We start from the raw sequence: 15289 nt of genomic DNA on the forward strand, positions 1-15289 counted from the left end.
AAACATTTTGGCACAATACAGAGAAGAGGGGTGGGTGGACAAGAGAGGCAAATGAGGGCTGAGCTGTACTTGTACTAAAGCGCTCTGTACAAGGATATTCTAAGTAGGTGGTCAGATTGGATGTCCCCTGGAAATACACTGCCCGTAAATCTGCTTTAGTGCAGTGGGTTATAGAAGCAGCATGTCCAGCATCAAAGTAAATATGTTCTGCTTTTCAAGTAACTGAGAACTACCGATCTGCAACCTGTGATCAGCAACAAAGGGTAGATTAAAGGGCATTTTATCCCACCCCCAACATACACACACACACACACACACACACACACACACAGAGTCCTAATAAGCCTCCTTGTCAGGTGGGGTTCTTCTAGCTCTTTCTGATCCAGAACAGGTTTTTCTCACTTCATCTTGTTTAGTGGTATCTGCGATTTGCTGTTTTACAAAGCCACACACATTTTCAGTATGAGACAAATCTCGTTGTCTCTATTAAATCCCACAATCTGGGGAGGCTTCCTTTACATTATTTAACGACTTCTCTACCTGTTATTGATTCCATCTAATAGAAAACACCCCAGGCATCATAGACAAAACACCATAGATCTGGTTATAAAAGATTTTCTTGTAATAGAAAATAGCCCAACTGGATGAGACCATAAATCGCTAATCCAGAGGCCCCCCTCATGGCCATGCGTGGCCCACCCTCCTGATCACAGTGCCTTTTGGATAAGAGACAGTTGCAGGAAGGAGGGCTGGAGTGTGAAAAACTTACAGATAAAGGGCTTCACACTGCTGTGGATGTGCTTGTGTTGTTTGAGGCCCGACGAAGTGGCAAACGTTTTGCCACACTCCGGGCACGCGTGGGCCCGGGCACCAACATGCTGAGAGCGGATGTGCCGCTGGAGGTTGCTAGGGTCCGTGAAAACCTGCTAGGAAATGAGTACTGATTAATCAAGAAACTTAATTCTAGGACACAAGAAAGAAGACCGGGAATAACTCAAGAAGGAATTTTGTGTATTTGTTTTGCTTTTATTTGTTTACCCAAAGACCGAAAGAAAGTCGTATTTCCAAAGTGTCAGCCTCTCTAGGATCAGGACTTACAAATTATTCAGTTTTGTATACTTAGCACAAAGTACCCGTTGGTATCAGTTGAACAGGATAATTAATGGCATTGTTAGAGCATATTCAAGGGCTTTTTGATTCTATTTAGAGTGAATGGAGTTGGATAATAAAATGCAGGCCATGACATTATTAAAAAATGGTGTGCTATTTACACGCTTTAAACAAAGACACACTATGTACAAAATTGGGGGGATTTTGACTAAAGTATCCCAAATCTATTCAAGGAGTTCCCCTAGGGTATAAATTCTAACACAGTGTTTCATTAAGTTACCATTAAGCTAAAATCATTCCTTCCACATGGTACTAAGAAAACCAAACAAACAAACAACAAACAAACAAAAAAAAGAAATAGGAAAAAGAAAAAGCTACCCACACATCAGGGAGCAAAACATCTCTAAAGATAAGGTCAAATGTCCCAATTTCCACTGGCATGAGAAAAGATATTCAAATGTTATGAAAAGTTTTTGGAAAGAGAACTCAGTTTTCATGACACCAGGACATCTTTTAGTTAATTGAGAAACATGAAAATTCAATGATGTGAATTGCCGTTCCCGTTGTTCAGAGTTATGGTCAAGGTGAAGGGCTTTCGTTTCACTCTTAACATTGTTCAGCCCTGGCCACTAAGGCACTACACTTTTAATTAGAACCGAGTCATAATTTATGGTGGGGACTTCGGTGGAAAAATCTGCAAACGTAGGAGTCTCCCATTCTTTCTGAACAGGCATTCAGAAACTTTATGGGATTTCCTCACAAACTGATCTTAAAAGAAATTAGTAATGTGCATTGGATACAATTTTCATTCTCCATAAGGCTAAAAAACGACCCCACGCTGGAAAGCCAGTAGCAGAACCAGGAATTTACCAAGGATGTCTGACACTTAGTTCTGGAACTCACCATCAAGCCTTGCTTCCTCCCTTACAAAAATAAAAGGATACCCACTAAGTGTTTCTATACACTGTACTAATGCCTTGTAGCACACAACACTCCGTCTACTTTTCTCAGGATATTTATAGTTTCCCCTCTCAAGGCTTGTTTTTATATACCGTGGCAAATGATGGATTAAGAGAGAGCAGGATGACACAGAGGGGCCAAGTAGTCTACAAATTCACTGTACCTTGGCACAGTTCTCACATTCATAGTGCTTTCCACTGTCATGTGACATCTGGTGGCGGATTAAATTGGACTTCCAGTTAAATGCCTTGGGACACTGATCACACTTGTATTCCCTCTCTTCAGTATGTGACAACATGTGTTTCTCCAGGCTGTTAAGAGAACAATTGATTTAATAGGACATGGTGACCAAGAACACATTCATAAACAGAACGTCATTTTATTACTAATCCAACTGGCAATTAAAGAAAGAAGAGGGAAAGGAGTTGAGTCAGAGAAGAAAGAGAGGAAACAGGCTTGCAACAGACAAAAGTACGTTTTATATTCCCTAGACTGTGTCTCTCAGCAATACAGAGAAGTACCCTTGTTGTTAGGAAATAAATCTGATTCAGCTAGCAGAGTTTAGGTGCCAATTTAGGGGAATGATAAACAACTAGCGATTTGTCCAGTTCTGGATTCATTACACAGTTCTAGCCGCAACATGTATTGCTGCTACCCACTTAATTCAAACACAAACACTCAAATAGGAAACATTAAGAAAGTGCTTAAGAACATGCAGGAAGCTATTCTATCTAATGTATATAACCCTTACATTCAAAAAAGCACTTTTATTCCTACTCAAATCACCATATGGGAAAGTGAGCTGTAAGCTAACTATTCAACAAGCAACTTCTCAATACAACCAATATAATGGATGGTCAGACAGATGGACCGATGAATGAATATGTATGCATATAGATATAGAAGTAGATATAGATAGAAACATTAACTAGAAAAAAATATATATGTATATATACTATAACCTAAGATTATATATATACAACCTATGAATGAGGGAGGAAAGAAAAGTATATCATATTATAAGTGGATGCACTAGTAAAGCCCCTCAAAAGAAAAACAGGGTTAGAATTTTCTCACAAACATAGCTTCTCTATGTTTTAAAGCTTAGACTATTTTACCTTCTCAAATGTTTCCTTCTCTCTCTAAAATTTGAATATGAAATCTGCATGAATATAATGAAAAGTACATATTATAGATCATGGATTACTGTGATATTCAGAAGATGTCTGCAACATTTTTGTTAATTAAACACACACACATAACACATCAGGATACTACTCCCAAATAAAGTAACCAGAGCTCCTCAGAGAAATAGCCTGTTTCAAATGTGAAGCATGAAATACACAAGATGTGCCTTGAACATCTTGTTATGGCAAAAAGCAAGAGAGTTATAGATCGTGTCAAAAAAAATAGGGTGCCAACCTGAAGAGACACCCACTGACTAAAGATGGGGAAATTTAAGCATCAGTTAGAGTAATAATCTCACCTTTCAACGATAATGATACTCAGAAACAAATGGAACCTCACTAGTTACCCCAGGAAGATGCTGAGAAGCCAAATCATTATTCTGAAAACTAGTAAATAAAGGGGAAAACTCATGTACATATCCTGCCTTTCCTATACGAACTGTACTTCAGGGTGAGCAAATAAACAGTGAGGGGAAGTTTCTCTGCATAGAATTAATCCAGATAATAAATAATAAAAGAACGGGGGAATTAGAATACATTCATTTTGCAGCCCCTAAAGAATTAATGAATCTAGGCAATCCATTATATGCCTCCTGATGGAAATAAATGATACCAGCAATGAGGTATTCTTCCTAAAATACTGGGCCTGAACCTGATCACAGCTTGGGATGTAACTATGAGTATACAGGAAACAGAGGAGATGGAGAAAGACGTTAAACAATACCAAGGGGATATAATCAGCAGAATACAGACTGGAGGAAATGCTACAGGAAAAAACACTCAGTATCTTCTGCATATAAACTGTAATGAGAAAGAGGGAGGGAGACTTACTGGCTTTGACTGGGGGAGCCTATAAATTAAGAAATATAAGAGGGACGTCAACCAATTGCTATTATGGACCTTATTTTGATCTTAATTCAAACTAGAAAACTCTAAAAATAATGAAATGACTGGGGGGAATTTGAACACCGACTGAATATTTGATAGTATTAAGGAACCATTATTTTAAAAATGAACTTATGTTTTATAGTCCTTACTTTCTACAGACACATACTAAGCCATTTATGAATAAAATGACAAAATGTCCAGGATTTGTTTCAAATAATCCAAAACGAGTATAGCTGAGACAAGATAGGCGTCGTGTGATAATTACTGAACCTGAGTGTATGGGTGTTATTACACCACCCTCTCTAGTTTTGTGTGTATTTGAAATCTTCCATAATAAAAAGTTATTTAAAAAAAAAACTAACTACCAAGCATGCGAGCACTGTTTCTTCCCTATATTTTATTTTTCTGTGAAATGAACATTCTAAGTTTGAGAATCAAGACCTCTGTGTGCCTAGAATATGTTATCCAGTGTTTGTATACACCATGTGCATGGGAGTGTGTGTGAAAAAATGATATGCCCTTTCTCATACCTTGATAAATTAGAAACACCTTTCCATATTTTTCTCCTCCTCAGTTTCCTCCTTCCACTTCTATTCATATTGGCACATGAACTTATTTTTCCTGCCCTATGAGTCAGTCGACTTGGTAATGCTATTCTATTTGAGCACCAGTGGTGATATCTCTGTGAACAAAAGGTACCAGGAGAGTACAGGTGTGTGGAGTCACAAGAATGTCCCTATCTTTATCTACAATATGTAATCCTCTGTTTGTTACACAAGTTGAAATGTTAATCAGAGAGTTAAGGGAAAGATATCAACAATGGCAGTTAACATTGAACTGAGTCAGGGACATCTTCCAAAATCGTTGTACAGATTGCTATTCGTACTACTGTCTTTAGCAAACTATCAAGGCATGCCATTTTATGACATATATTATATTCCAATATGCATCTCAAACCATAAACTCTGAAACCTAGTGGTAAAAGATTGTCCTATACATTGAGTCTTTTTCTTGCCTCCTAACTCCAAGGGTGTGATATTGTTTTAAGAGTATAGTACATATCACAAAAGGGGGAAAAAGATAGCAAAGTAAAGGAAATTTTCTTTTTTTTTTTTTGCTTCTTCTAATCCAGCATAAAACTCACATTGTTCCATGGAATGATCAGCTGTCAGCTAATCAGTGATAGAAAATAAAAAGGCAAGTGGTTCTTGCAAAAGCAAATGTTCATTGCTTTCATAAACACAGAAGTATCCAGTCAGTCATTAATGAAACTTCACTTTTCATAGAATTTTATCCCAATTTATAGAGCTTTGCTTAGCCTTCTGTGTTCAACCTTTGTTTCTAACCCCCCCCTTTTTTCTGGAGGATGGTATTCTTTTCTTAATATTTTACACAAAAGATACAGAACAGAATAATATATCATGTCAAGAAAGGAATTCTCATTTGTTTAACGTATAAAACAATATCAGTTTCAATAAAGTGGAAAATATTCAGGGCACATAGGTTCTGCACTGGTTAAATTATATAACCCAAAATATCACCTGGATGACTGATATAAGGCCACATAGTGACATGATATATCCATCTGGCTGAGCTACTGAAAAGTGAGTTTTGAGGGTTCATCCAATGCCAGATAATTAGGTTTCCTTATTGTTTTCTACTGAATGTTTGACTGAAGGAGCTAAATTGACAGTTGGTTTTGGCATTGAGTAGCACTGACTCAGGCTTAATCTTATACCTAGTCAGAGTAAGAAGTTTTCTCCACCTAAGAAGTATTGCTATGCCCAACATTTTAGTGTTCAGTCTGTCAATTTTTGTTTTATAATGTTGTCCATTATTTTTTATAACAAAATAGAAAGAAATATACTTACTCTCTGGCATCATATGGCTTTACAGTATAAGTACTTTTCTTACCTGCTGGTATTTAGTAGCAGGTAAGGAAAGTATTTTCATTTTGGTTTTTAATTTGGACACAATGTATTTAGGAGACATACTGTGATGGTTTTTGATTACAAATCCATGTTTTACCAAACATACATAACAGATTTATTCTCTATGTGGGTTTTTATTAAGTAGTAAAGATAAGTTTAAAGGGTACTGGGAAAACCCTCTTAGCCCCCAAAATGTTTTCTCTCTAATAGCTAGATTAAGCCTGAATTTTCAAAGCTAGACAGATTCATTCTTTTGACTCAGTCTCCTCAAGGAATGGGTTATACTTGATGCCTTTTTGGTCAGCTATGCATTAAAATGGAATGAAACCCTTTCCTATGAGAAGAGAGATGCGGGGCAATCAACAGAGGTGAAAGGAGAAAGAGGAAGAGGAGGCACTAAGGAAAGAAAGGAAACAAAAAGGTAAATTAAAAGAGGTGAGGTGTCCAAGACAAACTGTGAGTAATTCACATCCTTGACTAAGGCCGGCTGATATACTCCCCTACCCATTTAAACACAGTGTTTTTATGTTCAGTTGAAATTCTGATTATAGGTTCCAGATTTAAAAGCAAAGTAATGAATATAATTATTAAAATTGTTTGTGGACCAAGGCAAAAACCATTAGGTAGAAAAAACAAACAAACAAACAAAAAACTTATTAGCTGGTTAAACACCTTTCTGATCTGAAAGACCATTTTGTAGCATAATTATCAATATAGTTTTCAAAACATAGGTTCCAGGGTTGTTGTTTTCTTTAACAGAAATTTTAAAAATGTTCTTGAACTAAATTCAAAGGCCTATGAAAAGTTAATATTATCACTGAAATATGATTTTCGTTTTGGTAAAAGTAACTATTATAGAATTATTTCATTTAGATCATGTTTACTTTTTCCCTTTTTGAAAATTCAATATTTTCTTCACTGAACATGCTTCTCTTATTCTTTTATATATGTGCAGTTTAGATAAATAGTTGAAATTAAATCCATAGATTACACTGATCTATCAAAAGACTACCTATCTTTCATTAAGTAAGTACCAGCACAGTCTCTTTTTTATTGTCTAAATGTTTCTAGAGGGTCGCTTTTCTGTTTAGTGTATAATTAGATTAATTAGCATCATTGTTGCCTCCTCTACTCTTGATACCTCCTCTAAGTTACGGTTTTACTATAATGTTAAACTTTCAATTGCCAATAACCCTCCTTAAATAATGAAAGTATTATTTTCTATCTGGCATCAAAATAACTAATTCTAACTTCACTGCAAATATTTGACAGGTGAGAATTTCCAGGAGAAAATGATTTCCGAACGTGTGACTAACACATTTGTCCAGCTCATTGCTGTTCCAAATTTCCCATTTGCATCAATTCTGAAAATTCAGCATAAACATTTTACTGTAAAGTAAATAAACATGTTTTTGTAGTGCAACATGCCATGTCTAACCTTTGCAAATCGGGAAACACTTGGTCACATTCCTTGCACTCCTGAATTGCATGTATCTCTCGGAGATCATTTTCACTCTCGAGTTTTTGTTGAAAGTCCTCCTCTACCATTGAGAATGCTGAGTGGGGTGTGCTGCATGGGAACTTCTGGTGATCCGCTAGTTCAGCCTTGGACTCAAAGAGCTGGTCACAGTCCTCACAGCGGTATTGCCGTTCTTCTGTGAAAATAATTCAGGTGTTATCAGAACTAGGTGATCAGGAAGTGCCACCACACACTGGCAGTTCTTATCGAATTACGGAAGACATAATAGAAATTATTTGGTTGTCCTTTCCACCACTTCCATTTTAACATGGATTAGAAATAGTAAATGTAGGGACTTCCCTGGTGGTCCAGTGGTTAAGACTCCGCACTTCCACTGCAGGGGGCATGGGTTTGATCCCTAGTCGGGGAACTAAGATCCCGAATACCGTGCAGTGTGGCAAAAAAAAAGAAAAGAAAAGAAAAAAAGAAATAATAAATGTAAAGAAGCCAGGACAATAATAACAGAAGTGATTGCTGTGGCTCTCGTATAGCTTTCTTATCAGATAAAACTTTATGACGAAACCCTTCCAGGGTTTAATATTCACAGGATATTAAAAGTCATAATGACCACTTACTGAGCATCATTATGTCCTCAATCCTGTACATGGATTATTGATATTCCTAAAACCTGACTGTGAGGAATGATATGTCAGATTTGTATCCCAATTTTCAGATGAGGGTATTGATGCTCAGAGAAGTTCAGTAACCAGTCAGGGATCATAGAGCTAAATGGTTATGTCAGACTTTGAACACACATCTCCGTTCCATACCCATCTCGCTGTGCCATGTTACCTGGACGGGACACGGGACAGAGTCCCTATCTGAGCCATACTTAAGCCTGGCTAATATCAATAAACTTGGAAATGCTGTGACATTTGTCATTACTTATAATGTGACACAGCATGATTTTAGCACTTTTCTAGGCTCATTTATATTCCCTCAGGGAGAGTGCTAATTGGCATGGCTTTGTTAAATAGCCAGCATATCATGCGTTTGCACTTTAAATCACTAAGATAAATAAATGGTAATAGTGGGGACCAGAGATAACAAGGCTATGGAGTGTCAGGTACTGACGCCATTGTTTCTATTCTTTTTATTGGAATAGCTTTCAGCCCACTCATGAGGCCATACTGTGCACTGATCACACAGATATCATCACAGAAGTCCTGCAAACAGCTCACAATGCTGAAAGACACAGAGGACAACAACACGATACATCATCCCTGGGTTACAGACCTGCAGCCAGGACCTATATCCAGTTATTCATTGACCGAATGTTTTTGAGGGAATATTTTAGTCACCTACTGAATGTGAGGCATTTTGCTAGGGAATGAATACATAAGAAACCCAAGGGGATACACATGTGAACAACTAGTGTGATACATCTTATGACAGATGCATGCACAGGCCTAAATTAGGAGCCCAGAGGAATATACCAAATCCATCTATCCTGAGGAAGAGAGGTTCAGCAAAGATTTTGTAATGAGGAAGAATCAGCCAGGTGAAGCAGCATGAGGGAAGACATTTCAGGCGGTGGGAATAGCATGGACCAATGATGAAGGCAAGAAAGAGCAGGGCAGGCTCGTGGAAAGGCAAAGCTATAGTAAAGTGTGACAGGTTTATAGGGTGCATGTAGGGGAGGAGTGGGAAATGAAGTTAGAGAGGGTAGCAGGTCACTAGGGGCTTTTTAGGTCCATGCTAAGAAGGGTACAGAAAGCCACTGAAAGTTGGAATGCCCCATTGCAGCTTGAGAAGCCAAGCAGAGAGGTCAAACGGGTCGCTGCTGCTGTGATCCATATACGATACTGGTTTAGTTTAAACTAAACCAATAACACAGGGGCCAGAAAAGTAAAGAAATTAGTATGTAGATTCAGTAGGGTTTGTCACCTTTGGACTTGGTTAAAGAAGAGGGAGCTATTTTAAAATAAATCACCTCAGCTGTAAGACAGGTTTCTCAATAACATAAACTAGGTAATGGAAACGTTTCCTATAGTTTGTGACACTATTCACATGTTTAAGATCTAAATTTAGGATCTCAGCCAGCAGTCTGAACACAAACAACCTCCAGGCCTATGAAAAGGCATAGGCTTTAGAGACAGCAAGACCTTGGTTTGAATGCTGCCTCTACCACTTTCTAGCCATGTGGTCTTGGCCAATTTACTTAGTCTTATATGGCCTCGTTTTCCTATCTGTATAATGGAAATAATTCCTTTCTTACAGGTTTGATCTATGTCTAAAAGACTAAATGAGACACTAAATGGAGAGCATAAAATATCTAGCATACAGTAGGTGTACAATGCATGTGTTTTATTTTCTCTTTTCTAAGAAACATTAAATCCTAGAAGTATGAAATACAAATCACTATGTAAACATTATAAACATTATATTTAACATATCGGGTATATGTATGGATATGGGTATGACACAGTGAAAATGAAAAACAACCGATGGGTTCCAGAGTGTTGTAAAGGCAGGTAACTTATGAATGGTAGCCCTAAAAGAAAAATAGTCACCTCTATTTAGGCTTTTTAGAATAGTACAGTAACCATTTATATTTTAAAAAAATAATTGTTTGAAAACCTTTTTAGAGCAAACATTCACTGATGAAAGATGCCTTGTACCAGAGACAGCCCAAATTAATTTTTTTTTTTTTTTATCATCTGAGCACTCCCTGCTGTCAAAGAGCCCTTTCCCACTGGGTCAGGCTCCCCATTCAGGCTCAAATTCTACAAGGCTAGTTAAGAAGTCTGGGTTTCTGAGGCCATTGACTTGTCACAGTTTCTAAGAAGAAAACAAGTTCCAAAAGGCTCCTCAAAATACAACTGGTATAATCTACAAAGAGGCAGAATGCAGCTCAGCCAAAGGAGAAAAATGTTCAAGTAAAGAGCCAGCCAACAGTGGTAGCTTCCTTTGCAGGAGCTGCAGATGCAGAGGCTGAGTTTCTCCTGTTTGGAATGCCAGAGAGATGGGAAGTGGAGCCATCCTCACCTCTCACTGGTAACCCTTCCCAGTGGTCCTTCCAACTATAAAAACACTCTAGAGACACCACTAGATTATGCTAAATTAAATCACATTATATGAGGGGAGAGAAACAGGAAAAAGAAAGAAAACGGTCTTAAACGTTCATCCCGATGATACAAATCAATACAAATAAAATTTCCTTTTACTCTTACCTGAATATACATCCCTAGTAATTATAATTCTTTTTGATCCCCCCTTCTTTAATTTAGAATAGGTCTCTGGCAAATACAAATTCCTCTGGCTCAAAAATTTCCTCATCTCTACTTTTCTCCCAATCCTCATCCCTCCAGCCCTCTCCCATATGCTCATGCTGGCTAGGATTTTACTCAAGTAGAAATACTTTTCCCAGTACTAGAACATTAGATGGGAGAAACAACTGCTAGATATACAAAAGCCCAAGCCCAAGTTCCCTGAAATGACTTTTGTACAGTGAAAGGACTCTCACTATAGTCTAAGGCACTGACAAAAGGTTTACCTATGTGATGTCTCAGTCCAAATATTCAAAATTCCTCTGACCTCCATTTCAGAGAAGACCTCTGCTTACTTTAGCTTCACCGTAATATTAGCCAGATGTCAGACCAAGAAAATAGCTGCTCTGTGAGAAGGAATTTCTTAAAACTGACATTGACTACCCAGGGAAACTAACAAGTACCAAGTGTGATGGACCCTTTAGCATGCTCCATCACAGTCTCCAAATGAGGGTGGCGCGGATGGTGGCATGAGTGGTACTAACCGTGGATATCCGGTGCCATAGTGTCATGGGGATAGTCTTCACTCTTCATGAACAGCAGGAGCTCCTCTCCTGGTGCAATGTCTGCAACTACTCTATAAAATATCTTCAAGAGACCATGAAGGGGTGGGGGGAGAGAAAGAGAAGTGAATATTAAGAAAGGGCAAGATATACACTAAGATAGCTGTACATTTTCCCATACCTTAACAAAAATATTCCTTTTTATTTTCATCAAAAGAACTAGCTTTCCTGTTTTATACACTGAGAACTAGCCCTCTGATGACAAATGGAAAGCTGTGACTTTCATGCCAATTCATAAATCTTTTCCAGCTCCCACTTCACAAATCAAATTTTCTTAATGCGAGGCTTGCTGTGTCACATACACCCTGTGTAATGTTTAACAAAGAACAATCCCTTCTCTGAATTCCTTACTCTAGGGAGCCACACACATACTCAGAGAGTTGAATGTGTCTTGCGTTATCCAGCAGTGGACTAGCAAAGACTGGCAGGGGCACAATTACTCCCCTCGAGCATGTTCTCAAAAGTAGCACCTTCTCAACAAGGAGCTTTTAAGGTAATAGGCTGAAGGGACACAACATAAAGAATCATGACAACAAAATCTGTGTAGAACATAGTCAAAGGAGAGCATTTTGTTTTTTAAAAACTTAATCCCTCTTTTACCAATCAAAAGTGCCACTCACAGGCTTCCCTGGTGGCGCAGTGGTTGAGAGTCTGCCTGCCGCTGCCGGGGACACGGGTTCGTGCCCCAGTCCGGGAAGATCCCACACGCTGCAGAGAGGCTGGGCCTGTGAGCCATGGCCTCTGAGCCTGGGCGTCCGGAGCCTGTGCTCCGCAACAGGAGAGGCCACAACAGTGAGAGGCCCATGTACCGCAAAAAAAAAAAAAAAAAAAAAAGTGCCACTCACAGGTCCAGGACCTGCCTTCATGACCCAGATACTGATCCCACTCTTTGAAAGCAGGCATTATGCCTTCAATTGATTCCTTTACCAGGGTTTGGGGGTGGTGCTTATTCCTCTTACTTTCTAGCAAAATGCTGATGAGAGGAAGGATTTAAGAAATCCATTAATAACTGACTAAAAAGCAGTGGAGCAACTGTGGAAAAAACCCTGACCTATAATTTCCAAGAGCTGCCTACCTTTCCCCTGACCCGCGTGGTTACCCTAGGTAGGTCATTGCCCAATCTACTTGTCCAGGATTCCAGGTTTCTTCATTTATAAAAGTATTTAATTCTGATTTGCAACATATAAAAACATCAAATCATTATGTTGTACACCTGAAACTAATATAATGTTATATGTCAATTATATCTCAATATAAAAAGGATTTAATCATGAAAATATTTAAGGTGCCTTTCCTTTTTAAGATAATATGTTCTTAGTTTTTAATTCTATTCTAGGATTATTTATTAAACAATGATTCTGTAACCAGATAGAGGTTATGAAAGAAAGAATAAAGTTATACAGTTAACTGGTGAAAATGAGAACAATTACATTCACACACACTCACACACACACACTCACACACACACACACACACATACCACCAAAAGCAACAATGGCAACAATAAAACTAGGGATTCAATTCTGCTCAGTCTCAATGCAATGGGGAGAAAAACCACATAACACAAATTGGCACACCCTACTAAGAAATGGGAAGGATCTATTTTGAGAAGACATTGCTCTACCTGTGGTTTCTTACAGGACCACTTATTTCAAACTGAGAAAAGTTGAGTAATTTAACGTTTTATAAGATCAACAGAAATGTGCATAACTTTAATTATATTTATCTGTTTATCTCTTGAAAAGCAGAGGACATTAAACATAAGTACGTGCCTCTTCATTCCAGTAGGTGGCTCTAAACTCCAATTGTTTATTTTTCTTTAAAAAGACCAGAGTATAAAACTGTGCAAAATTCAAAAAATAACTCAATGAGGAGTATTTTCTGCTTAGTTTCTTTCCTGTCAAAGTAAAATCATTTTTTTCGTGCAACAGTAATTTAACCACATGAAGTTGCTTTATAAAAAATAATGCCAAACATAAAATGTTGCCCTAATATAATATAACCTAATATTTTTTATCTCTATCCTTAGATAAAATCCAGGCTATCTTAGGAAAATTACTCTTTGTTATGTGGTGATTCTATAAAAACCAGAGAATTAACAGTTTGTATCTTATTAACCCTAACGTTCACATTTTCCCTTCTCTGGAAGTACACTCAGAGGAATAATTCTGCTCAAAAAGTTACCAGATTTAAAAAAAAAAAAAAAAAAAGTGTGCGTTTGCTTTTTCCCCCTAAACTTTCCAGTTAAATGCTTATTAGTGCCCTGTTTCATTCTAGAGTTCTATTTCCCCTTAGAAAACAATAGACTTCTCTCAACAGTTTGAATCACCTCTTCTTTTGGCATCTCTCAAAGGTTTAACTTATTAGTTTCCTTTCCAACAACATGTTGATATTTGAATTGTGACATATTAGAACTTTTCAGTGGCTTCTCGGAAACAGTGAGGTTAAAGAGACAATATTCCGAAAGACCGTAAAACAGTACAATTGTCTCTGTTGGGGAATGCTGCAGAGACACACATGCCAGATCATTGGAAGAAAGTATTATGATATCATTATTTCTTTTGAATAATAGAGTCCACTATTAATCATGTCTCTTTTAATTCCATTTTAGATTTACTCAATCCAGTGTGAACAGTCCAAGAAACAAAAGAAAGTGATAGATACATTGTAACTATACATTAGAAAGATAATTCTCTTTGCCGGGACATAGATCACTACTGTAATTTCCCTTTAAGTGTCCAGATTGTCATGTGAACAATACTGAGCGTATAAAAAATAAAAGACACGGAAGAGCATTGATGTTGGCTTTATTTACTGGAGGTAAAAGGTGACATTCCAGGCCACGAAAGGCAAGGCAAAGCAGAGTGGGTTTTAACTTCAAGGTGTTCTTTTCGATTTTAAGTGAATTTTTATGGTGCTCATGAAACTGAGGTTTGAAAAGAACTGGCAAGAGCCCGAAGTAATGAAGGCAGATTCTGGGCATGCTTCCTCATATCGCAGTAAGAATGTGCCTTGAAGCCCCATCTACCACCCTTAGAAATCCAGTGCTTTTTTCAAGGTGTTGTCACCACTTGCCATTTCATTATATCTCAACTCTTTGGATTTTACAGAGACTTAAGCAAAATTATGTCTTTGCTCTTATAATTACAATGGTCCCAAAGTGTAATTTGAATGCTTGAGTCCAGAGATGTCTACATACAAAGTTGGTTTATGTTCTAGCAATAACAATATACCAGCAGGCGTTTGAGAAGTGAGAGAAATAGTTTAAATGAAAACATAATGACAATTTGTTGCCTCAAAACAATTATGTGGGGGAAAGATGGAATGTAATGTTGGAGGAATCAAGCCTTTCAGAAAAAAATGTTATCGCATCTATGCTTTTATATTAGAAAATGGGTCTTTCAGCAACTAAAAATATAATAAAGAATGGAAGTGATTTATGTAGCTTCTCCCGCAGGTTTGTCTATTAAGTATGCTTGACCATGCTTATAAAAATGTTATCATAACATCTTTAAAATCAGTGTATTCTCAAAATTTCGGCTATATATTACAGTCCTATGAATTACATGTCATCTGAGTTATGTACCCGAAGCAGAGACATGACTAATATAACCTCTCCGGGTTTTGTGTTAGATAAAAATGGAAGGGAATCAATTCCTCTGTTAAATTCCATAAAAGAGTTAACAGGTCTCTTCCATCAGGGAGTTTTATGGAAAAAGTTATCTGGAACCAAAATAAAAATGTCCTGGATCTGGGATTTTGTGATGAATTCAACTCAAGTATTTAAAGAGGGGCTCAAAATCCCACTTAGAAAAAGTTGGAATGGATACAAAAGGGTTGTTGATTTATTATTTTGCTGTAT

The 15289-nt window shown here is 37.5% G+C and overlaps 1 protein-coding gene across 9 annotated transcripts in view; it reads right to left on the bottom strand.

The window, feature by feature from the left end:
- MECOM (MDS1 and EVI1 complex locus) overlaps positions 1–15289 on the bottom strand; it is a 169211-nt gene that overhangs the window by 37245 nt on the left and 116677 nt on the right. For 6 of the 9 annotated variants that reach the window (XM_060099104.1, XM_060099100.1, XM_060099098.1 and 3 more), the window contains exons 3-6: positions 11350–11452; positions 7515–7731; positions 2234–2381; positions 770–923 (exon numbers count right to left, since the gene is read on the bottom strand). In XM_060099104.1, coding sequence (XP_059955087.1) covers positions 770–923; positions 2234–2381; positions 7515–7731; positions 11350–11398 — 568 coding nt within the window. In that variant the 5' untranslated portion in view covers positions 11399–11452. Of the gene's footprint in view, positions 1–769; positions 927–2233; positions 2382–7514; positions 7732–11349; positions 11453–15289 lie in introns of all 9 variants that reach the window. The other 3 variants (XM_060099099.1, XM_060099097.1, XM_060099101.1) reach the window with 1 other exon arrangement.

Source organism: Mesoplodon densirostris, chromosome 5 (genome assembly GCF_025265405.1).
Source record: "Mesoplodon densirostris isolate mMesDen1 chromosome 5, mMesDen1 primary haplotype, whole genome shotgun sequence".
Lineage (NCBI taxonomy): Eukaryota > Metazoa > Chordata > Mammalia > Artiodactyla > Ziphiidae > Mesoplodon > Mesoplodon densirostris.